Source organism: Suricata suricatta, chromosome 3, assembly GCF_006229205.1.
Source record: "Suricata suricatta isolate VVHF042 chromosome 3, meerkat_22Aug2017_6uvM2_HiC, whole genome shotgun sequence".
Classification (NCBI taxonomy): domain Eukaryota; kingdom Metazoa; phylum Chordata; class Mammalia; order Carnivora; family Herpestidae; genus Suricata; species Suricata suricatta.
The window spans coordinates 105,987,209-106,013,859 of NC_043702.1; the positions used below are offsets into that span (position 1 = coordinate 105,987,209).

Here is a 26,651-nt window from a genome sequence, read left to right on the forward strand (position 1 = left end):
AACAGAGCTGGCCAGATGTCCCAGTAAAATATTTCATTTAATGGCTGTGAAGGTTTACCCACTTATAGTACTAATGCTGAAAATTCAGGATATGAAAAGCAACCCTCAAGGTATGAGGAGTATGAAGAGTACCCCTCACGTTCAAGGTCAAAAACAACTTGGATTTCCATAGGCAAAAAATTCAACACCAAATCAAACCTCACACCATATACAAAAATGAATTCCACACGGATCATAAACCTAAGTTTAAAATGTGAAACTATAAAAGTTTTATTAAAAATACACCTCCCCAGGGTGCCTGGGTGGCTCAGTCGGTTAAGCCTCCGACTTCGGCTCAGGTCAGATCTCATGTTCATGGGTTCGAGCCCCGCGTCAGGCTCTGTGCTGACGACTAGCTCAGAGAGCCTGGAGCCTGCTTCCAGTTCTGTGTCTCCTTCTCTCTCTGACCCTCCCCCTCTCATGCTCTGTCTCTCCTGTATCAAAAATTAATAAAACATTTAAAAAAATTAAAAAAAAATACACCTCCCCATCCCCTAGGATTGGGTCAAGAGTTCTTAGTTACACATGATACCAAAAACATACTCCAAAGAAAAAAATAATAAATTGGATTTTATCAGAGTAGACTTTTGCTTAAACAAAAATTTAAAGACTTTTGCTTTGATAAAGACCACTTCAAGAGGTTGAAAAGACAAGGCACAGACTAAAAAATATATATTTGTGTAACACATTATGTCGATTCCCCTTATATGAGGTACAAATAGTCAAATTCACTGAAAAAAGGAAAGCAGAAGAATGGCCCCCAGGGCTGGGGGAAGAGAAAATGGGAGTGGCTGGATAATGGGCTTGGAGTTACAGTTCTGCACAGATCTGGAAAGGGTTGCACAAGAGTGAGAATATGCTTAGCACCAATGAAACGTACACTCAAAAATGGTTAAGACAAACAAACCAAACACATTATCTATGGTAAAAGAATTATATTCACCATATATAAAGAACTCTGTAAATCAATACTAAAAAAAATATAGTCTCAACAGAAAACGAGCAAAAAACATGAATATTGAATGACACTTCCACTAGAGAAAATATCCAGGAGGCAAACAGGCACATGAAAAGATGCTCAATACCATCAGCCATGAGAGTCATGAAGCCTTGATGATATCCCACCACACCCCACTCAGAATGGTGAAAATAAAACTTAAAGACTTTATAACAGCAAGAACAGGAAAGGATGTGGAGCAACTTGATCTATCAAAAATCTCCTAGCACTAATAAAGGAGTTTAGCAAAGTTTTAGGATAAAAGGATCTCACATGCTGCAGGTGGGAATTTGAAATGGTATAGCCACCATGCAAAAATAGTTTGGAAGTTCCTTATAAAATATAAAATATATGGACCAGGTACTCAGCAACTGTACTCTTAGGATTTTTATCCTAGAGAAATGAAAATACAGGTCTACCAAGAAAGTTGCACATGAATGTTCACAGCAGCTTTATTTCTAACAACCCCAAACCAGAAAAAACCCGAGTGAATTTCAATAGGCAAATGGGTAAACAAATTCTGGTATATCCATATGATGGAACATTACCCACCCTAAAAAGAAGAAACTACTGATACATGCTACACTTTGGATGGATCCCAAAAGTACTACATTGGGTGAAAATAAGCCAGCATCATTAGGTTACTCTATCAAAAAATATATATATTACATATACATAGTATATAATTTGAGATTCCATTTATTCATTTGAGAGAGAAACAGAGAGAATATGTGGGGGAGGGGCAGGGAGCAAGGGAGAGAGAATGTCAAGCAGGCTCTGCATTGTCAGTGTGGAGCCTGACGTGGGGCTTAAACCCAAAAACCACGAGATCACCACCTGAGCCGAAATCAAGAGTCCATGGACTTGATTTCCACAGGCAAAAAATTCAGCCAGGTGCTTCAGTTGGTAGAGCATGCGACTCTTGATCTTGGGGTCATGAGTTTGAGCCCCATGTTGGGCAAAGAGATTACTTAAAAAAAAAAAATTACAGCAGCTGGAAAAAAAGTGTATTTTAACAGGCATCGGAAAGAATCAATAAGCTCAAACATAGGTCAATTGAGATTATCCAGTCTGATAAACTATAAAAAGGGGCAAGGAGGCACCTGGGTGCCTCAGTCAGTTAAGTGTCCCACTTTGGTTCAGGTCATGATCTTACAGTTCATGAGTCTGAGCCCCATGTCAGGCTCTGTGCTGACAGCTTAGAGCCTGGAGTCTGCTTTGGATTCTGTGTCTCCCTCTCTCTCTGTCCCTCCCCTGCTCATGTTCTCTCTTTCTCTCAAAAAATAAAGAAACATTAAAAGAAACCTTTAAAAAAGGAGGGGAACATAGAAGGAAAAATAAACAGAGCCTCAGAGATCTTTGGGACATCAATTACTGTACCAATATACATATAATGAGAATCCAAGAAGCAAAGGAGAGAATGGGGAATGAATATCTGAAGAAATAATGCCAAAGACTCCTCAAATTTGATGAAAAACATTAATTGATCTACAAGTTCAACCATTCAAGTAGGAAAAACTGAAAAACACCCATACCTAGACATATCACAATTAAACTTCCAAAATGCATAAATATTTAAATATATTAAAGTTTTTATTTTAAGTAGGCTCCACACCCAACATGGGGCTTAAACTCATGACCCTGAGATCAAGAGTCACATGCTCTACCAATTGAGCCAGTCAAGGCACCCCACAGGAAATTATTTAAAAGTGAAATTCTGTACTTTGATTGCACCAAAAAAGGGAATATATGGCAAAGTATTAAACCAGTTAAATCTAGGTGAATAATACTGTATTCTCTATGTTGTTCTACATTTACAGGTTTTCACAATAAGAACTTCAAAAAAGAATGCTATAAGATAAAGTTGAAGATATCACCAACAAGGAAAAAGAGATTTTCAATTTAAACTTCTCTCAGCCGCTGTATTATTTAAGAATGTAAGTATGAATTCTGTTTATGGGAAAATGGCCTAGACATACTTTTTCATATCCTTCCTGCTAATCAGTATAGCTGAAATCATGAGTAGTACATATAAAACAAACCAAATGGCTGTTGAAAGATGAAGACAGACTGGCTAGGGCCCTCAGAACCAAAGGAATGACACGGCAGTGAGTTCCCTGGGTTTCCTTTCTGACTGTGCTCAGGCCAGGTCCTGGAGAGCCACAATACAGAAATCAAAGGGCACAGACAAAAATTCCAAGAGAAGTATGCGCAGAGAACCAAGGCAGGAGCAGCTGAGCAAGATGGGAAACTTCTAGACAATAACTGTTCTCCCAGTGAAACACCACGGAGACAATTTTGGTCCCAGTTCCCACGATCTCTGGCAAAGGCTGTGGAGAGCCCAGACTTCCACACTTGCCAGGCTGTAATGAGGCAGCATGGCCCTCTTTCTGCCACCTCACCACTGAAGTGGTGTCAAAAGAGGTCAAGCAGGGAACCTGGCCTTCAATTCTCCACTTGGCAGTAAGAAGGCAATGCTCTCCCTTCCCCAGCTGCGGCCATGTGAGAGGAGGACTGCCAAAACATTAAGCTAGAAATAAACTCCAGGGTCTTCTAAGACCACAAAGGTCCAGGTCCAAACAGAAAACCACTCATCTAACCAAGAGCCAGGAAAATCACAAGGTGAACAGGAGATGAATGATGTAGGGTAGTATGTGACAAGGACACAGAGATCATAAAACTGCCTCAACAAGCAATGAAAGGGGTGCCTGAGTGGCTCAGTTGGTTGAGCATCCGGCTTCGGCTCAGGTCGTCTCATGGTTCATGGGTTCAAGCCCTGCGTCAGGCTCTGTGCTGACAGCTCAGAGCCTGGAGCCTGCTTTGGATTCTGTGTCTCCCTCTCTCTCTCTGACCCTACCCTCCTCATGCTGTCTCTTTCTCTCTCTCAAAAATAAATAAAACCATTAGAAAAAAAAAAAGCGATGACAAATTCAAAAGAAGAAAAACAAATTTAAAAGATGAAACAACAGAAAAAAACTCAACAAAGAAATCAAAGTTATAAAAAGAACCAAATGTAAATTTTAGAAGTGAAAAACATAACTCACCAAACATACTGGATGTTCTCAATAGCAAAGTGGAGACAGAATCAGTGGGGTTGAAGACAGAGCAGTATAATTTACCTATTCTCAACAACAGAGAGAAAGTGGACTTAGACTTAAGAGTGAGGGTTTTGAACACTGTTAGAGCTCTGCGTTGGGCCACTGACTGGTCGATGAACTCACAAGTGTGGGCAGGGTGCCATGTGAGGGGCAAGTCTTTCGCTAACACCACAGGGGTCTCTGGGCCAGGTAGTGGAGTTTGATAGTAATTCTTACTACAAATAAAAACAAAAAAGTGAGGGCAGAAAAAGGACATTTCCCAATATGCAAAGGTCAAAAAATGACATCTTATGTACTGTTTCTCTGCTGCAAAAGAGATGCTCTAACAAGTCAGAAAGTAATCCAAGAAAAAAGGAAGTATCTGGGCATTAGGGACGAGCTGAAGGGAATTAGACCATGAAGGACAAAGGAAACACAAGGGAGAAGAGCTGAGCACCTGAGTCCAGACAGTAACCACTGCAGACTGGAGTATGTGGAAGCAAGGATTTAGGAGGGAGAGATGTAACCTAGAGAACAATGGAACTGAAAGAGACCTCATAGGTCTGCCTGTATTTGGAAGATTTCTATAGGTTTGGGGGAGAGTTTGAAGATAAATTAGTACTATGTGATTTGTTTTAAAATTCAATTTTTAAATTTATTTTAACAGCTTTCAGATTTACTTTTTCAATCTGTTTTATATTTTATAATAGTTTTATCTTCCTTAATATTTTGGCTTTGAATTGGTAATATATTCACATTTCACTTTTGTTTTTTTGAGCTCTATGCCCAATGTAGGCTTGAACTCACAACCCCAAGATCAAGAGTCACATGCTCTGAGACCAAGCCAGCCAGGTGCCCCAGTAATACATTCATGTTTCAAAAGATGTACTGAGAACTCTCGCTCCCTCCCTTGACCCCCACTATCTCCACATACCAGCACTCTACTGCAGTATCTCACTGCATCTAGGCGGCCAGTAATCATACACCAATGTTGTGTGTACCACTTAAAAATGATTAATGATGATATTAATGCATCCTTACTTTTAAGTCATGTACTAGTTTCATTTATTTTAAGTTTAAAGTTTTTTAAAATTTTTATTTATTTTTGAGAGACAGAGACAGAGTGTTAGCAGGAGAGAGGCAGAGAGAGAGGGAGACAGAATCCAAAGCAGGCTCCAGGCTCTGAACTGTCAGCACAGAGCTTGACGCGGAGCTCAAACCCACAAACCAGGAGATCATGACTTGAGCTGAAGTCAGGTGCTTAACTGACTGAGCCACTCAGGTGCCCCAAGTCATATACTGGTTTCTGAGATGTTGACATGTATATCTTTGATCTTGTATCATAGTATATTTTCAATGGGTTTTGTTTCATATTTAAAAAAATTTTTGCTTTTTCCATTTCTATCCTCTATGTCTACACTGTCTTCTATTGTAATTTTACCTTCATTCTGTGGTTTCTTCCGTCTTTACTAAGTTCTGCCCCTTCACATGACATCCCTTTGTGTTTGGTCACTTAGTCTGCATTTCATCTTTTATCTCAGTGTTTTCCTTCACTGAGGTGGTGCTGACTTCATTAAGTAATTTAAATTCACAGCCAGAATTTTAAAATAAGTTTCATCTGTCCCACTTTTCTGGTGTGTGGTCTTACTGAACAAATGAGAATATTTTGTTGCTCTTTTTCTACTTTTTAATTTTAGTGATCTTCTCATGAGTATCATCTTATTACTCATCAGTGAATGAGGCCGGTTATTCCTAAAGCAGCAATTTACATGAGATTTCTTTTACTTGGGCGTGGGAGTGTGGGGAGACTGCTCTGATTTCAGCTAGCTATTTTCACCATCCAAATGCTCTCTTCTTTCCGGTGCCAGAGAAACAGACTGCCCACTGCAAGGAAGGCCATCTGGGTGCCTTTATGTGAGGGCCTCTACCACCACAACCTACCTCGGAACCACATGAAGTCCAGGAAAGACGGCAAATAGCCACTCCTCACTCACCTAAGTTTCTACACACACAGGTGCTTACAAGGAATGTACAAAAGGTACTTCACAGACGCTTCAGGAACTGTATTTCCTCCTACTAGAGCTTTAAAAGTAACTTTAGTGCTACTTAAAAAAAAAAAGCACTTGAAAAACAATGAAAGATAATGTATTCAATTTGTAAAGCTTAGTATCTAATGTTGGCAATGATGTAGAGAAAAAGGGAACACATTTCATGAGGACAGAAATAGGTACAGTGATTGGAAATCAGAATTTAAACTCCACATTTAATTTGACCCAGTAATGCTACTTCTAGAAATATATTCCAGAAATCTTTGCAGAGGGGTTCAATGATACAGACTCACTGCAGTATTTATCACGGTGATAAATGGGAATAACTTCAGTGCACATTAATGGAGGATGAATTATGGCACCGACACATCTGGGGAACATCACATGGTAAAGGAGGAGGAATATTGTCTCCTTTTCTGGTTTTTCATTTTTCTGATCTCCCAAGATGACGTGTCTGAACACATGGTCTTTGTACCAGGTCTGTTCTCTAGACTCACTGTCGACAGGATCCCTTCCACTCTTACGGTGTGAAAAACATTGATCTGCCAAAACTTAATCACTAGCATAGACTTCTATCTTCAATTCTAGAACAGTATGTACCTCTGAACTTTAATTTATTTTTAAAAATTTTTAATGTTTATTTATTTTGAGAGGGAAAGAAAGAGCACGAGTAGGGAAGGGGTAGAGAGAGGAGGAGAAACCATCTGAAGCAGGCTCCAGGCTCTGAGCTGTCAGCACAGACCCAGATGTGAGGCTCGAACTCACGAACCATTAGAATATGACCCAAGCCAAAGTTGGACACTCAACCAACTGAGCCACTCAGGCGCTCCTGTACTTCAGAATTTTATATTCAACTATGCACTTGACATCTCCACCTGGTTGTGTCTAACCACATGGAGATCTCAAAAGTAAAATATTTAAAACTAAACTCTTCAATTTTTTTCCTTATTCCCATAGGCTTCCTTACTTCAGAAAGAATAATTCCTTATCTGCAGTTGCTCAGGCAAAACCTCCTTGTAATCCTGGACTTCTCCTTTTCTGTCAGAAAATTCTGTCAGCTGTACCTTCAAGATAAAACCAGAATCTGAACTCTGAATCTGACTTTTACTACCTCCACAGTGGTCCATGCCTCTACGACAGTCTAGGGCTCCATTATCTCCCACTTGGTTTCCTGCTTCCACTCCTGCTTCCTTGCAGTTTATTCCCAGCACAGTAGCTAGAGCGATCCTTTTAAAAAGAAATCAAATCATGTCTCTCCTATGCCTTAGCCCTCTGAAGGCTCTTGGTCTTATCCAGAATAAAATTCAAAGGACTCTGAATGATCCACAAAGCCCTACATCATCTGGTCCTCAATTATATATCTGAACCATGATGTGCAACTCTCCTCTTGTTCTAGGCCCATTTCTCTTGCTGTTTCTTGTGTATTCCTATCATACAGATAGTCCTGACTTTGTGCAGTGTGTGAATTCTACATATAAGTATGTATGTGTGTAACTACATTATACCAGCCTCCCACCAATGCAGTTCAAATTTGAGCTACCACTCACTGTAATATTAACTGTGAGTAGTTACACAAACTTCAGGCAATTTTATGCAAACTTGCTGCTACCTCCTCAGTCCACAAATCACTATGTAAGTAACAGATGTGCATCAGTATCTATGACCGATCATATCACTTCCTTTGAAATATGTCCATGAGTGGTTGCTGCACATCTGTTATTCAGTTCACGCTCACAGCGAGGTGTGGAGCTATGCAGTCTCTTGTTTCCCAGTGACAGACCCAGGTGAAATTTTACAATGGATGTCAGAGAGCAAACACTGACCAACATAGATAAAAATGCAGAAAAAAGCAGTAATTCTGAAAGTAAAATTGGATGTGATTAGAAGATCTGAAACTGGCAACAGCAAGGAGAAGAGAGGAGGAGCCCTAGGCCTGTATAAAGATACGGTATGGACCACACAGGGAGTTTAATGAATATAAACAAAGATGGTAAAGTCGCTTATCATCTTTTAGTTTAAATTCCACTAGGAACAGAATGTAGAATTGACTTCTACTCTGGACTGAGGACTATTCAATCAATCAATCCTACTTAGGCCAAAGTGGTAGTTAGCTGCCACACTGAAAGAAAAAGGCCAATTACAAGGAGAATGGGGGAAAAAAAAACTAAACTAAAAACAAATTTATTTCAAAGTTAAGTAATTAATTAACTTTAATTTAATGAATTAATGTTAAGCTATTTGGTATAGCTGCTAGCACAGTTAAAAGATTCTGCTTTGAAACATACACCCATATTCCATACATTAGTTATAGCAGAGGGTTTTGATGAAAAGGATGAAAAGATGTCCCTAGAAGTGATGCTGGCAAAATATTTCACATTAAACAAACTCTTGGAGATAATCTGCCAACACCGAAAAGATACAGGATAAAATGTCAGAAGCAGATGGAAACTTAGAAAGGAGTACGACAATTCACCAACCCAAGGAAGGACTGGTGCTCTGCATCAAGTTCTATAATGTGAAGGCGGCAAGCACTGTCCCAACTACTCCTGATTAGTTTTTAGAATAAAATACGTTAGTTCTCAATGTTTCTCATGTTTAAATTCCAGTGTACCAATAAGTGTTAGTTTTACTACTTTTTTCACTTCCTTACATATAACCGACAATAAGACAGTTGTGAATATTTTCACAATGTTTTTAAAGATCCTAGAATAAGTACAACCCCGCCCCCTACAATTATGATAATTTTCACGGCTTTCCCCTGAACAGTTATTTTTCCTTTTGCACTAACGGGCAAAGTAACGACCACACGTCCTCCCACATCAAATCCCTGGCCCCGCTCTTTGTTCTGCCTAATGTAGGTGGACAGCAGGGAGCGTTTGGCTCTTGTTCATGCTCTTCAACTTCTGCTCAGAGGAGGCTTTCTGGACAGCGTCACCTCTTTCCCCCATTGCTTTACGTTCCCTCCACCTTGCCTCCTTTTCTTCATGTATTTGTTTCTCTACACCCACTAGTAAATGAGCTTTAGGACACTTAAGCTTAACGGACGCTTTGTCTTAGTCACTCTTATATATTCCTGGATTCTAAAACAGCACCTGGCACATACAAGACATTCATAATTTTCTTCTTGAATGAAGTTTTATGAAGTAGATTCAAATACATTTCATAGCAAGCTGTTACTGGTAAAAGTAAAAATGGCAAGATACAGAACACTCTAATCAGCAAGATCCTGTTTTGAGACTCAATCTATCTACCTGTGTACACAGAGAAAAGATGTGGAAAGATAACTTAACACTCTTACCAATCAACATAATTCTAGCTAGTGGGACTGGCAAAGTGGGTGGAAGATGGGACAATGACTTTAACTTTATATTTTTACATCACCTCTCTCTTCCCCAAAACAGTATTACTGGTGGAATTAAGAACAAAAAAAGCCGCATGTATTAACTACTGACTTGATGCCATTTTTGACAGCAACGATAACTGGGTGTTTACTATGAGGCAGGCTCTGCTCTAAACACTTGGAAGGGATCATTGCGGTTAAATACACAAGAATCCTATGAACAGATGTTATAAATATGGCTACCTCAAAAATAAGAATCAAAGAGGCTGAGAAATATGTCCAGGTCACATAGCTAGAATGTGGACATAAAAAGATTCACACAGGCAAATTTTGTAAAATTTGTCACGTGTTAGACTTTTTCCTCCTCGATTACGTGCAGCTGGAACCAAGAGTGGTAACATTTATGTGCTCACCCCGCAGGCCTAGGTGACCCGGATGCACTCCGCATAGAGCTTTCCACTCGAGGGCCAGCCACTTCAGGAGGCTGAGGAGGAATGAGGGTTTTCCGAACTGCCATTCTGAAAGAGACCAGACAAACCCAGAAAACAACAGTCCGAGGGCATTAAAGGAGAAGAAGTAAATATTTCCTAGGTATAACTATGACAAAACAAAAACACTACATTTGCTAGGTATTTTTTAAAATGGATTTAAAAATTTTATCAAAATAATATAGACACATTATTGGAAATGCCAAATTGCACTAGAACACTTCTGACAACATAGGTCCCTCCGCCCTCCCCATCCCCTGTCTCTCTCTAGGAAGCAACCACAGTCACTCTTTTAGCTGCTGCTTCAACCACCCACATCTCCTTTCTACTTATCAAATTTGAAATCCGTATGAAGTGTTCACGATTGTTGTTGTGTTTACATGTTTATACTGACCTGAGAAAAAGTTCCTGGAAGTCAAGTGAAAAACGGTGACCAATTTAGTGTCAACTGTGCCATGTAATAGATGCCATGTATGGACCGGACGGAAAACCGGTAGACTCAGCCCCGTGGAAGCTGTAAGTGTGACATGTGCAGTTTTTGTGGGGTGGTGAAAAATGCTAAATGAGACTGGGTCGAGAGAAAATGGCTACAACCAGAATTCACCATTTTGCAAAGCCTAATTAATGGATCCAGAGAGTGATCATCAAGTCTGCGAACATCTTAGAAAGGGGGACTTCCAGACATTTTAATTCATAAAGTGGTTTTACAAAAAAAAAAAAAAAATCTATTCAAGCTTTAGGTTCAAGTAACCAGAGAAAACATAAACATGGAGGGGACAAGAACAGCAAAACTACACTACAGGGGTAGGGGGCTAAATTGGTATCTAAGTCCTAATCCCTGTACCTGTGAATGTAAAAAAAACAGTCATTGTGAATGTAATTAAGTTAGAGATCTCCAGGTAAAACCCTTCTGGTGTTAGGGTAGACCATAAATCCAAGGACTGGTATCCGTATCACAGAAAGGAAAGAGAGGTTTGAGGCACAGAGACGCAGGAAAGGCCATGTGATATGGAGCAGAGATTGGCGTGATACAGCCACAAACCCAAGGATTGCCAACAGCCACCAAAGTTGGGAAGGAGGAATGGAACAGATTCTCTCTGGGTGCATCCAGAAGGCAACAACCCTGTCAACATCCTGATTTTAGACTTTTAGCCATCAGAACCAAGAGAACAAATTTTTAAAAAGGATTTTACTTTATTTTTTTTTTTTGAGCGAGAGAGAAGAACAAAGGGCAGAGAGAGAGAGAGTAAGAAGTGGGGTTTGAGCTCACCCAAAGTGGGACTTGAATTCACAAACCATAAGATCATGACCTGAGCTGAAGTCAGATGCTTAACGACTGAGCCACTTAGGCACCCTAAAAGCTTTTATTTTTAAGCAATCTCTACACTCAACACGGGGCTCAAACTTACAACCCGGAGATCAAGAGTTGCATGCTCCACTGAGCCAGCCAGGCACCTCTGTGAGAATAAATTTCTGTTGTTTTAAGCCACCAGATTTCAGGTAATTTGTCAGAGCAGTTCTAAGAAACTAATACAAAGGAGATGTAATTGACAAAACCCTGGGAAAGACAGGGAGGGACAGGAAAGTTTACAGGACAAAAGACCAAGTTTCTTCAACAAATTGCAAGGAAAAAAAAGATAAAGGAAATCTATACATAGAAGAAGAGCCTAAGGAGATGCATCAACTAAATACAACCTGGGCACCTTATCAGAATACCGATTCAAATAAATTAAACAAAACAAAAAAGTTGTGACATCTGAGACACCTGGTAATTTGAATTAGATATTTGATTATATTAAGAGGTTATATATTTTTATTAAGTGTCTCTCAGTAGATGCATGCTGAATTGTATACAAATGAAATGATGTATTCTTTAGGATTTGCTTCAAAATAAGATGGTAGGAGGTGGTGGGTAGGCATCTAGATAAACACAATCGGCCATGAGGTGCCAAACTGATAACCGAAATTGAATGATGGGTGTAACATTCATTATGTTCAAAATTTTAGTATGTTTAAAGTTTTCCATAATAAAAAGAAATAAGACAATTCTAACTATCCCCCCACCCCGCAAACAGCCAAGAAAACAGTTAAATATAATGAGATACAGCACTCTATATCCACAGACTAACCAAACTTAAAGAGCATCAATAACAAGTGCTGGTGACGAAGAATGTGATGACCCCCTCCCCCACTGCTTGGAGTGCATGCAGGGGACCTACCAGAGTTGCACATAAGCATAGCTGACAACCCAGCCAATCCCCTCCTAGGTACCCAACAAATGCATTTAACTATGTATCCAAGGTCATGCACAACAACATTCAGGATTACATTATGGCCCCAAATGGGAAACAACCCAAATATCCATGGATAAACTATGGTGCTGTTATATAATGGCATTTCATAGAGCAATAAAAAAAATTACAATCACATACAATAATGTGAACTACACTAAACAAAAGGAAGGAAGATAGACTTGTACAAAAACATGTAACATATGATTCAACACAAGTTCCAAAAGGGGCAAAGCAAATCAACAAGGTCAAAAGATAAACTGGTGAGTCACCTTTGGGAGAAAGTATTGGTAATATTCTGTTTCTTGCCCAGCTCCTGGTTGTATGCTACATTTACTCGGTGCTACATTACATCATATATACACCATACATACGTTATCTATGCAGTTTTCTATACCTTAGTGAGAACATGGAGAAAGAAACTGGAAGGAAAAATGGAGTTAGCAAACTCTTGTTTTCTTGGCAAATAGTAGCAAAAAAACCCCCATGAAAGCATATTTTTGCTTTCTCTGTGAAGGAAACACCAGTGAGAAAACACTGATAAAGCAGGTGAGAGGGAGAAGAGCTACAACACTGTTCTCAGCAAGCTGGAAAGGCGGAGGTCAGGGGCTCTGGAGCGAAGGGCTAAGAGTCCGTCCATAGTAACATATGAGATGAGTAGACAGGTAAGGAGATAGAAAGCTAGAGTTTGCCAAGTTCTCTTTTAGGTGTTCCCATTTTTCTCTAACAAGTAGGGATCAAGTCCATTAACTGGTGTGAGCATGGGTGAGGAGGTGTGCTTGGGAGGAGCAGGGTACAACTGTCTGGGAGAGTGGCCTAGGACAGTGTCTTGTGCTGCTCTCCTGTCTCCTGTGAGATCCTAGTGGAGGTCTGTGAGCTCGAGGAAGGCCAGTCAACATGGCTGTTTTTCCCACCATCATCTGCTACACAAACTGAAAGAAAGTGAAGGCTGTATTCAAGGAAGTGATTGCAGCGGACCCCAGAAGCAGAAGTCAAGGAGAGGAAAGAAAGGTGATGAAAGGTGGTAGGCTACCCAGTGGGTATCGCTTACCACTGCTGCTGAGGTGGGAAGACAGAGGTAGGCTGTGGGTCACTGGAGGACAGAAGAAAAGGTTAAGGAAGGCTTGAGCTGGTGGGTGTGTGCTGATGGATAGGAAAGGAGGGTAAGGAGGCATTCAAGCAACTGAGAAACCAGAGACCTGGGAAGTCATTTCAGACAGAATGACAACCAGATGTTAGGTACCTTCTGAAGGACATACAGACATACCCCCCAAATCAAATTGGAATCTAATCAAGCCGCTCTAGCTGTCCTGACCAACAAGGTAGCCTCTGGCCATACGGGGCTACTAAGTTAAGTACTTGAATGGTGGGCAAGTGCAACCAGGAGCAAAATTTCTTATCGGTATTTCATTTAGATAATTTAAATGAATTTAAAACTGATATTTCATTCAGTTATTAGAAAACTTTTCAGTGTACCTGGAATGACTTGGCTTTGTCAAAGTGTACATTTCAAGTGAAAATTTTTTGAAATCTGAATATAAACTGAGTGCTTCTGAAGAGGGATGGCCTGAAAGTGGCAGTGAGACACCAAGAGGCCGTGGAGCCCAGCACCAGACCCAGGATAGGGAGGAGAGTGAGGAGGAGACGAGACTCTGAGGAAGAGCTGGGTTCTGTTTAAAGAAGGCAGGCACACTCAGAGAGGAAGGAATTCCGAGAATGACACACGCAGCTACCTGGCACAGCAAAAAGGTCACAGGGAGGCAGCCATGTGGAGGAGAAAGTTGCCAATCTTTTTGTCTCCGAGTTAGTGAAATTTCAAGATGTGTATCTCAGTGCTGGTTTATTTACACACACTGTGTCTATTTGTGCTGGGCATATTGTGGTTCTTTAAATCAGGAAACTCACACCCTTTAGGTTTGGAAATTTTCTACGGGTTATTTTTATGTGATATTCCTCCTTTTCTCTGATCTCTCACTGAAATAGCATTACTTGGAGGTGGGATCTCCTGAGCTGGTTCTCTTTCTTGTCTTTGCTCTTCTATGTTCTATTTTCATTTTCAATCTACGTTTGAGAGATTTCCTCAACTGTATTTTTTTAAGTTGTTTTTTTTTTTAAACTTTTTCTTTTTAATGTTTTATTTATTTTTGAGAGAGAGAGAGAGACAGCGTGAGTAGGGGAGAGTCAGAGAGAGAGGGAGACAGAATCTGAAGACAGGCTCCAGGCTCTGAGCCATCAGCACAGAAGCCAATGCGGGGCTCGAACCCACGAACCATGAGATCATGACCTGAGCTAAAGTCAGACACTTAACTGACTAAGACACCCAGGTGCCCCAGGTTTTTTTTTTTTTTTAAGCTTATTTTGAGAGAGACAGAATAGGGGAAGGGAAGGGCAGAGAGAAAGAGGGAGAGACAGAATTCCAAGCAGGCTTTGCACTGTCAGCAGAGCTAGACGTGGGGCTTGAACTCACAAACTATGAATGAGATCATGACCTGAGCTGAAGTTGGATGCTTAAGTGACTGAGCCACCCAGGTGCCCCTCTATTTATTTTTTTTTAAGTAGGCTCCAGAGCTCAAATGCAGGGCTTGAACTCACAATTTTGAGACCAAGATCTGAACTGAGATCAAGTCGGACCCTTAATTGAATGAGCCACCCAGGAGCCCCTCCTCAATTATATTTTCTAACTTCTCTGAGTTTGATTTCTGCTCTTGCCATTTGAATGTCAGGATACATTCTTTTGTTCTCCAAATGTTCCTTTTGGACAGCACTGCCTTCCTGTTGCATGGATACATCTTTTTTGTCCTTTGAAGACAGCATTCAGTTTTGGTCTTTATTTGCTTTTACTTTTTGTTTTTGTTCTCCTGGCCTTGCCTCTGCATGTTCCAAGCTGTGTTTTTCAGTATGTCTAGTGGTTTGTCAGAAGGCCCCTCAGACACCTGCTTGGTTGTGTGTTCATGATTAGGAACAGGGCACTAATGCTGGCCAGAAGCTCTGAGTTCAAGGAAGAACTTGCCTACTTTAAATTTCACTTACAGGGGGATCTGATTCCCGACCTTATGAAGCCCCTAGTGCTGAGATCTTTGCATTTTTCCCCTTGAACTGGACAAGCCCAGAGAGAAAGTGCAGTCAACATCTCACTTTTTGTCAACAGCATTCAACTGCTGAGTCCCGCCAGCTAAAAGGGAGAGGGAACTGCTAGGTCTTGGCACTCTGCAAATCTGTTCCTGGTAGAATACTCCTGGCTCTGTTCAGTGGACCATCTGCAGATTTAACCCTCCAGGTGCATGCTGGGGTTGGGAGGGGCAGTGTATCCCAAAGTGTGGGGAGGGAAGGGATGCTGGGCTCTGACCCTCTCTACACACTGTAACCCAGCTGCTCCTATTCAACCCAGTCTTCTATTCCCTCCTCATCGTTGTATGCTTATGTCTTTTTAGAAAGCCTCTTTGCTAAAAGTCCTATAGAGTTTTGAGAGGATAAGAAATGTAGAATTGCATGTTCAACCTGCCCTGCATTTTCATTGATAAGGCTCCTTTGCCACAGACTGACATCCTTAAAAGAGACGGGTCCAGGCAAAGCCCTGCATGTGGAGATCCTATATGGACCCAGCAGCTTATGTTCTCTCCACTATGTTTTAACCTTTATAATCTTCCGTAGCAGACACACATCAGCTTGGTGCAGCCATACATAGGAGTGCTGCTCTGGGACATGTGACTGCCCACCTCCTGCCTCCTAAGTTTTCAAGCTCAGTTTCAGAGCACAGTACTCACTGTCCTGCCCATCACCCACCAAGTCAGGGTCTAAGGCCACATAGTCCACTTCCATCGTTGAATAGGGCCCTTACTTAATACCTGGGAAACTGCTTGCCCTGAACAATTCATGCTGGCTGATGAGGAAAACAAATACACGGTACACATTAATGTGCCTACCTGGACAAGCCTAGGGAGTCCAGGATTGAACTCCACAAAACAGCCAGAACTCCTAAAGGAGTATGCAATGGCTGCTGATAAACTGGCCCCCACGGGTTAATGGATTCTCCCCATCCTATGGTCTGCATTTGGCAAGGCCCTACTGAACAAGCCTGTGGGGAGGCTATATTGAAAGAGATCAAAAAATGTCACAGAAAAGGAGGGATTTAGAGTTTGCTAGCAGCACCAAAGAGAGCCTAATGTTTCTACTAATTATGCTCAGAACTAGAGGTGTCGTGTGGCGTTACTGGGTCCACCTACCCATCCGTGGCAGGCTTCTTCCGGAGGATACTTGGCCGGGGGGACGAGCCCTGGGCTGGAGCGTTGGTGCTGGCACTCTGGCTGTGGGTCTGCACCACAGTGGTTGCTGCTGGAGCCGCACTGAATGGACTGCTAATAGGGTTGGCTACGATTGTGGCTCCATCCGCCAGTACCACTGCTGGAGGACAGGGAGGGCGCAGGAGAGGACAGTGACGAAAGGGAAACAAAAATAAACATTCCTAACATGTCATGTAAGACAAAAACAATTAGACCACCAGAATTAGAGTACTCATGTTATAACTGTCCAATCTCAGGAAGGTAAGGTTTAGAGCACAGCGTTCATCTGCCTAAAAGCAGATGGCAAAGTGGGAGGTTACTAAGTCTACTGATGCACGATCAGTAACCACTTCTCTTTGCTTCAGAATCATAATTACTGATAAATCAGATAAAATACATAATGTACCCAGTATACTTCAAGAAACAGTCTCCGTTCTTGTGAAATACCATTGCTTCTCAATCTCTAAAAGTGATACAACATTCCAGCTTTACATACAACTCCAAAGAAATAGCCGAATGAGAACACTGTAATGAGGTGAATCGGCTCTTTCAACTTTATAGACTAGTGCAAATGCATATTAGGCTGTTTATATACATAGTTTCTAATGTTTACAATGACCCTGACAGAGAAGTTCTAGGCAACTCATGTTATAAGGAGGAAACTAAAGCAAAGAGAAATTACTAGAGACCACCAAGCCAACAAGTGGCAAAACCAGATTTTAAACAATTTTTTTAAGTTTATTTTTTTGAGACAGAGGGAGGGAGGGAGGGAAAGGAGTGGGGGGAGAGAGAGAGAGAGAGAGATCGAGATCGAGTGGGGAAGGGGCAAAGGGAGAGAGGGAGACAGAATCGCAAGTGGGCTCCACACTATCAGCACAGAACCTGATGCAGGGCTCGAACTTACGAACTGTGAGATTGTGACTTGGACTGAAACCAAGAGTTGGATGCTTAACCAACTGAGCCACCCAGGCGCCCCAGAACTAGGATTTTAAACCCATTATATCTCCTTCTCCCACACCAACTTCCCTGCAAAAAACTCAAGTTACCTGAGGTCTTTCCTTCAGGCTGAGGCTGCTGAGTGCCCATTGGTGCAGGCTGCAGTCCCTGTGTGCTGATTGGGGTTGCTGAGTGAATTCCCTGTGTGCCCATTGGTGCTGGCTGTATTCCTGGAGTCCCAATGGGGGCTGGCTGAATCCCCTGTGTACTGATAGGTGCTGGCTGGATCCCTTGGATATGTCGAGCATGAGAAGCATCCACTGTCATCAACTGCATGGGGTTTAGGTGGACCGTGGACGCCACTCCAACGCCAGTTTGGGCTGTGATGGCAGAGTTTGGAGCCTGAGCAGAAACTGAAAATAAGACAGAACATGACTATAAGAATATTACCTCTGATTAGACATGGCACACATATAGAGAAAAACACTGAAATGAAAACAGAATTTTCCACTGTATAAGTTCTAAATCCTCAGTTTTTTTTGGAAGTTTATTTATTTTTAGAGAGCAAGAGCGAATGAGGGAGGGCCAGAGAGAGGGAGAGAGAGAATCCCAAGCAGGCTCTGTGCTGTCAGCGCAGAGCCCATTAGGGGCCTTGATCCCACAAACACTCAGATCATCACCTGAGCCTATATCAAGAGTCAGATGCTTAACTGACTGAGCCATTCAGATCCTCTAACTTTTTTTTTTTTAGCACTACCTAAAGCTCTATATAAGAGTTTTCCCTAATTTCCTATCAACTTGATATGCTCTTACTGCAGGTTACTACTAGAAATAGCATTAAAACCAGAAAAGGCAATCATCCAGTAAATTCCAAATGTGAGCCAGCGAACTGTGTTAAATAATTAAAATAAACTTTATGAAATATACCTGTAGCTCCCAAGTCAAGAATCTTTGCTTTAATTGACAGAACCATCATCACAGGCATTTCTGACATATGGTAGCTATGAATTTTAAATTCCATGTATCCACAGAAGAGACAGAAAACAAGCAAGTTTCCTTTTTTCTATCATGTATAATAAAAACAAACTCAATAACATAAAAATGAGAACAACAGCATTCCCAGGAAGCCAAAAGAAGGAATTTTTTACTTTTCATGGAAAGAAAAACAGAAAAGATGTTTCTTCTCTGTGGCACCTGGGTGGCTCATGGTTGAGCATCTGACTCTTGATTTAGGCTCAGTTATGATCTCTCGGTTCGTGAGTTCAAGCTCCACACTGGGTCAGGACAGAGTCTGCTTGAGATTCTCTCTCTCCATCTCTCTGACCCTCTCTCTCATGCACCACACACATGTGCCTTCTCTCTCTCTCAAAATAAATAAATACACATAAAAAAAAGATGTTTCTTCTCAGTCATCAAAACAATCCAGAAACAAATATATGTACCCTGAAATATTACTGAAATATTACTTACAATATCCAAGATATAGAAACACCACTAAGGGTCCACTGACACATAAATGGGTAAAGAAAATATGATATCTGTGTCTACACACACACACACACACACACACACACACGCATGCACACACATGCACACCAGTATTATTTAGCCTTAAAAAGGAATGAAATCTTCTCATCTGTGACAACATGGGTGGACCCTTATTAAGCTAAGTGAAATAAGTTACACAAAACCAGAAAAAAACTGTTACGATGTCACTTACATGTGGAATCTAAAAACAAACAAAACCAGGGTGGGAGACATGTGTGAAGGAAGCCAAGGGACAAACTTCAGTTATAAAATGAGTCACAGGGATGTAACGTACAACATGGTGACTGTAGTCAACACTATGTTGTACATTTGAGAATTACTAAGAGGGTAGATCTTTAAGTTCTTCTCACAAGACACAATAATTTGTAATTATGAGGTGACAGATATTGACTAGACTTACTACATTGATCATTTTGTAACATACATAAATATGAAATCATCATGCTGTACACCTGAAACAAATATAATTTCCTGTCAATTATACACCAATTAAAAAAGGAGGGAGGGAAGGGGGTGATGGTCATGGTGGGGGGCACTTGTGGGGAGAAGCATTGGGTGTTATATGGAAACCAATTTGAAAATAAACTATTAAAAAATAAAAATAAATAAAATTTTTAAGCTTAAAACATTAAAATAATAATAAAATAAAACAAGCCACTTGAAAACAGGACACTGTAAGCTGGTTAATAAGTCACTCCTTCAGCTGTGTCCATCTATGCAAAGATCCACATGTCTGAGAAACAATGTATTATCCCTCATCTGCACCGACAATGGCAGTATTGATAGTGGAAGAAATAAAGTGCTGTTGACTGAACCATTCACTTTCCAGTGTTTGTATCCATCAGGACTACCGTAGTGGTGAAAGAAGACACTTGGAAAAATAATAATGTAGAGAAACAGATGGTTGGCAGGATCCCCAATACTTCCGACAGTCCTCTTCTGATGGATACTTACAAATAAATGTTTATATAAAATGACAGTGTCTGCACAGACGGTTCTAGCTCAAGAGGGGAGAGGGACCTGTCATGTCCTCTTCAGCTGGAGAGCATTCAGAGAGATACATACTGGTCATGAATTACCTTCTGCAGAAAGGCAATAGGACTGCACTGTTACAGAAATATCAACTGACTGTGTTAGATGAAGAAACTTGAAGGCAGTGCTGTTGCTGATGGACACTTAAGAATTCTCAGCATTAAATGTCTCACATACACATGTGAAGTTTACTTGTAAGCATGGTTCTACCATACTTTTTGCATCCTACTTTTTTTTAAAAAACATTTATTTAGTTTTGAGAGACAGAGAGAGACAAAGCAGGAATGGAAGAGGGGCAGAGACAGGAGACACAGAATCTGAAGCAGGCTCCACGTTCTGAGCTGTCAGCACAGAGCCTGATGAGGGCTTGAATCCACGAACTGTGAGATCATGACCTGAGCCGAAGTCACATGCTCAACCAACTGAGACATCCAGGCGCCCCCTGAATCCTACTTCTGACATCAGTTAAACATGGTTTTATCTTTATAGGATTGTTAATGAAGAAAAGTTGTTTACAGAGATGTTATGACTCTTCCTTTCTCTGTGCCCCTCCCTTGCTCATACTCTCTCTCAAAATAAATAAGCATTAAAAAAGAGATGTTATTACTTTGATGTACAGCAAAATAGGACAGAAAACTCAGAACAACTTGTCAGCTATTTTTCCACATTAAAATAAACCTTGGGGAAACTTTTGTAGGGGAAAAAAATAATAAAAAACCCAAAGCAGAGACTGAGGAACCTGTTTTCAAAGCTATTTAAATCAATCCTGAGAATCTAGACTAATGCTGTCCAATGGATATATAAGTCCGTCACAATTGTAAACTTTCTAGTAGCTACATTAATAAAGTAAAAACCAGGCCAAATTAATTTTAATGCTATATTTTGTTTAAACCAATATATCCCAAATATTACACTTTCAAGATATAATCACTATAAAATAATTAGTAAGCCATTTTACATTCTCTTTTCCCTACTGTTCTCAAAATTCAGGGTATGTTTCACTATTTAAAAAACTTTTAAAATTAAAACATTTTTATGTTAGAGACAGAGAGAGAGAACACGTGAGAGGGGTAGAGGGGCAAAGGGAGAGAATCTTAAGCAGATTCCACACTCAGCACAGAGCTCAATGTGGGGCTTGATCCCATGACCCCAGAGACTATGACCTGAGCCCAAATCAAGAAGCGGATGCTGAACTGACTGCCCCACCCAGGTGCTCCAGAGTATGTTTTATTCTTAAAACATATCTCAAATCAGATATTGGCTTCAATTTTTATCAGTAGTTTTATCAGGAATATTTCATTTGTATGTTGATTCAATATAATCTACAGTTTTAAAATAGTTTCATTATCACTAAGTTGTTCCAAACATATCCAAAATTTCTCTAATTTTCATTAAGTAAAACAAAGAAAGTCAGTTTTCATTTGTGCCGGGTCCCTGCTCAGTGCTCGTGGCTCCCCGTGGCCCTGGCTGCAGTCCTGGAGCTCACAACAGAAAGGCAATACCCACAGTCTGGCTCTCTTATCCCTAAAGCAAGCTGAGGATCTCATAGGTAAAGAAAACACAAACTCTGAGGATTAAGTATTATTTTTTCTGGATTAGCAAAAAGAACACTATTTGCAAGTTAGGATGGTGAGAGTTGAGCATAACTGGGCTAATATTAAAAATACAACAGATATCCCACAAAACAATAGAAACTCCATAAAGGTACAGCTTTTCCCATTTTAGCTTTACTGCCATTTTCAGATATAAAAAGTTGTTAACATACTTATCTCAAGGTGGGATAAAATCATGCAAATATGAGTAGCAACCTTTTTACAGATCACACAGATGCGATCTAAAACCTTGAAGCTTCAGATTATAACCTTATCTGAATATGAAAAGAGAAGCTAGAGTAATGGAATCCATACTAGAAATACTCACTGATCAACTGTCATCTCATTGCTTACAAAACCTGGAAAGATAAAAGTCCTCTTAACAGCAGGACTGTACCTGGATACTGTCGGATGGTGGATACAGAGCTGGTGATTGGGGTGTACGTGTGCGCAGCCAGTGGGTATGCAGAAGGTGGGTATGTTGGCAAAAAGTACTGGAACTGAACGGGAACAGACGGTCTATAGATGGAAGACAGATAATATGAACCAAAATGTATCTATTTTCTTCTTCACTTTCAAATGATCTTATCCCCCAGATCCTTGTTCATACCCTTATACGCCACACCAACATTTCCCCAATAGTGTCCCAAATAGACTGTTAGAGCAAAGGACATACCCCTAGAGAGAGGAATATTTTAAAAAATAAATGGGTACTATAAATAACCATTATAATAAACATAGAAATATACAGAGTAATAATTACCAAAACTGACTCAAAAAAAAAAAAACAACCCCTCAATAATCAAAAGTTTGCTCTGCTCAGTTCCACTTAAAAGGCTCTTAAATTCAGACCGTTTTTACTGAAAGTCTTATCAAACACGTATAAAACAGATAATCCCAAACTTGTACCGATTGACTCAGAGACTAGAAAAAGAAGAAACAAGATCTAATTTATTTTTTTAGCTTAATGTACTCCTGATATCAATTCTGGACATGGAGAAAAGATAAACAAATCTCCCTCTTGACATCAACACAAAAATTTCTAAGTAAAACTTAATTGAGTACTATGTAAAATAAAATACATCATGACCAACTAAGGTTTATCACAGGAAGAATAATTTTCCGAATTTCTACTAATGTTTTAGATACTATTAAAAAATTAAGAGGACAATCATTTGAAATATCACAAAAGATACACAAAAAATATTTAATAGAAACTAATATAACACTAAATGTTAACTAGAACAGAATTAAAAAAAATACTCCCCCTCCAAATTTTAATTGCATTTGATACTTATTCATAATACAAATACCTAAAAAATAGGAATAAAAAAACCTTGGTTCCTCAATCTGAAAATAGCATCTACCAAAATTTCACAAGAATTCCCATTCAGGTGAGGAATAAGTTAAGAATATTTACTATCTCTGCTCTATTCAATATCATATTGGAAGCTCCAGTTAAAGACAAAAGAATTGGTATGCGAAATGGAAACGAAAAAAGTCCCTCATATACCTACATAGGAAATCCAAGAAAACCTACAAATTTTAGGGCTAACAGGTATGTTCAGCAAGGTGCGTAGACAGAAGACTAACATATTAAAACCTATAAGCATTCCTATACACCACAGTCTGTCCTCAAACGAGAACATTTAAAAATTATCCAATTCTGAAATTATATGCACTGTACATACCAGCTTCTCGCTGGGGAAGAGGAGATATAAATATGGAACAGGGGGAGGAAATGGGGTTGAACTAGAAGTACCAACATGTACTAAAGAGGTTTTACAACATTATATACTTCCTATTTCTGTCTGCTAAAAGGGCTTGGGAAAAATGACTATCCAGTAGCAATGAATAGACCTAATGCCTAGATCCAGGTTTCTAAATGACAAGAAGGAACCAGGTCTCCCTGGGGAAGTGGGAGCTGCCAGGGCTCAGACAATACTCTGCAGGAGCTCGGACTATCTTGTTACAGTGTAACAAGGAGGGGCTAGAATGTATGGGACATGGCAAAACCCACAGGGACTGGTCTGAAGAAGCTCACAGAGATAATCTGAGCATCAAAACAGAGGACGGTAATGGATTGTAATAGTGAATAAACCAAATCCATGAGGCCATGCTGATTTAAAAAATTAGATATACCACAAAATAAATGGGTATAAGTAAGAGAATGCTTATTTACCTATGAATGCCAAGTGATACATGTGGAAGAAATGATCATTAGAAAAAGTCACTATTTTGCAACCATCATGCTGCAAGCATCAACTGATTCAGCCAAGAACCAAAAGACGCTAACACCACTGAGAAAAAGTTTATTGAGGAATAAGATATTTACAGTCTCCAAGTATTTCAACATGGATCAGTGGTTTACAAAGAAAAAAAATATACTTTTATGGAAAAATCTGGCAAACACCACTTTCATTACGTAATTAGCGTTGCCACAGCTAATAATGAGACACGAGGGTGGCCTGAGCTCTCTGATGTGGTAACAGGGGGAAGAATGTATCACCTATGTGGTATTTGCTCCAAAAATGTATACCCTGGATCTAACAATGAGGAAACAACCCAACAAGCTCAAACTGAAGAATGTCCTACAAAAACAACTGGCCTGCCTATACTCTTAAAAAATGTCATTGAAAAGGAATGGAAGACTAAAGAATCATTCTGGGTAATTATACTGTGGTTATGAGGTTCTTTGGGGGTGAAAAGGAAAGTACTTAGGGATAAAGGGTCACGATGCTGTAATCCATACCGTCAGACTAGCTCAAAAGAAAGCAAACACAGAAACACACCAAACAAAAAAAGCAGGTACTAGCAGAACATCCATCAAAAAGAGAATAGCTCAATAAACACAGCACATTTTCATAAAGTGAAAGAAAGAAATTATACAACATAGTATTTTCAAGGGGAAAATTTGAAAGTAAGTGTATATATGCTATATTGTGGCACATTTTGTTATTGAAAAATCAAAACTGGATACAATGGGGCAGTGTAAGTGGCACATTCCCTCCTACCTATTGTCACTTCGGGTTTCCATGGCCACAGGATTTGGAGAGGCCCGATGACCTGAAATGGGAATCAGGCTGCTCCTCTCCGCAGGGTAATCAGGCTGGATCCGAGGAGAAGTGTGTGTGATCTGCTGAGGCACCACCTTAGCTACAAATGCAAAATCCAATCACATTACCTCTCATATGCTTTTATTGGCATGCCAAAACATTCTTGGCCAGCAACAATCTTAAGAATGCAAACAGTAATAAGAAGCCTGGCTTTTTAGTTTTAATCATAATAAAAAAAAGAGGAGTACATATGGTTTCAACTGAATCATTTCAATCCAATACTCCACTGATACATTTATACATTTATTTGTCAAATAGGGTTCAATATCACTACTTTAACAAAAATACCATCAATCAGGCCCTTTCCCCCAGGCCTGGCTTCTTGGAAACCTTTTCTTTAAAAGGAGAAAAAAATTTTAATTAAAAAAAAATTCAACAAAATTTTGAATACAGACATGGCAAAGATCTTAGCTTCTATTCCAGGGTCCATAGCTAATTAGTAATAGGGAGCTAATTAGTAATGAGTCAATCTTTCTAATTTCCAAGTCTTCAGTTTCCTCATATATAAGGAGGCCTTCTCTAGATAATCACTTTATTTCTAAAGTTTATTTATTTTGAGAGAGATAGCATGAGTGCGGGAAGACCAGAGGGGGGAAGGAGAGGGAAAGGGAAAGAGAGGGGAAGGGAGAGAGAAGGAGAAAGGGGTAGAGAGAGGGAGAGAGAGAGAGTCGCAAACAGGATCTACACTAACAGAGCAGAGCCTGATGTGAGGCTCAAACTCACAACTGTGAGATCATGACCTGAGCCAAAACCAAGAGTCAGATGCTTAACTGACTGAGCCACCCAGGTGCCCAGATAATCACCCCAGGTGCCCAGATAATCACTTTATTCTTAGGTCCTCTGAATGTCCTCTGATTTTACACAATGCTTCCTTTTTTGAAAGAAATGCATAACGCTCTCTTTTTTGAGAGAGCAGGGGAAAGGCAGAAAGAGAGGGAGAGGCAGAATCCCAAGCATGCTCTATGTTGTCAGTATAGAGCTGGACTTGGGGCTCAAACTCATGAACCATGACATCATGACCTGAGACAAGATTAACAGTTGGATGCTTAGTTGACTGAGCCACCCAGGTGCCCTTACATAATGCTTTATAGCAAAAATCAAAATGACTCTACAGAGTTTTCAAATATAATGTGAGGCTCAAAGTTTGCTCTCCTCTAGCATTTGCAATCAAGTTTAGTTTAGAAGGTACAGCTGAACTGGAACCTACTTTAGCGTTCTTATAGAACTGACTGTTAACTCTATGTGAGCGAATCTGGAGAGCAGACTTGCACCCTACATCAGAGAGATAGAAGGACAGGTACCATCTATGGAACCAAGTTACAGAAGGGACAGGCACATCAATACTGGTGACTAGGATGATGCCCCCACATCATCTAAAGTGCAGTGCACCTAACGCCAGTGGTAAGCAGCACAAACCCACTAGGATACCCAGCTATTTCCCAAGGGAGGCAGCTGGAGGCACTTCTATAGGATGATAGCTGGGACGCCTAATTCAACCACTGATGACGGCATCTCATGGCTAATGGAGAGAGAAGCTGGCATGACACATTTTCCATGGGTGGCAAGTAGAGGGGGAGCACAACGGGAAGCAATTAAGCCTTGTTTTTCCACTGTACACATACAAGATAGGAGAAAAGAATGCTTCCAATAGGAATTCACTAAGCAGAGCAGCTAACCACTGGTTGGAAAACTATACACACACCCATGAATTTATAGCTGTACCTTTGTCTTCTAATTAAAAAAAGCTACAGGGGCACCTGGGAGGCTCTCGGTTAGGGTCCAACTTTGGCTCAGGTCACGATCTCACAGTTCGTGGGTATGAGCCCTGCACTGGGCTCTGTGCTGACAGCTCAGAGCCTGGAGCCTG

General features: G+C 40.3%; 1 protein-coding gene and 1 non-coding gene across 8 annotated transcripts in view; one reads left to right on the forward strand and one right to left on the reverse strand.

Annotated features, from left to right (window-relative positions):
• Positions 1-26,651, reverse strand: part of SAP130 (Sin3A associated protein 130) — a 76,069-nt gene that overhangs the window by 22,639 nt on the left and 26,779 nt on the right. For 4 of the 7 annotated variants that reach the window (XM_029934790.1, XM_029934793.1, XM_029934789.1 and 1 more), the window contains exons 11-15: positions 24,683-24,824; positions 22,066-22,187; positions 17,607-17,909; positions 16,504-16,681; positions 9,915-10,019 (exon numbers count right to left, since the gene is read on the reverse strand). In XM_029934790.1, the coding sequence (XP_029790650.1) occupies positions 9,915-10,019; positions 16,504-16,681; positions 17,607-17,909; positions 22,066-22,187; positions 24,683-24,824 (850 nt within the window). The remainder of the gene's footprint in view (positions 1-9,914; positions 10,020-16,503; positions 16,682-17,606; positions 17,910-22,065; positions 22,188-24,682; positions 24,825-26,651) is intronic. The other 3 variants (XM_029934788.1, XM_029934792.1, XM_029934791.1) reach the window with 3 other exon arrangements.
• LOC115288826 lies at positions 4,205-4,357 on the forward strand. Its single transcript, XR_003907215.1, has one exon. It is a non-coding gene; the product is annotated as a small nucleolar RNA SNORA62/SNORA6 family (small nucleolar RNA).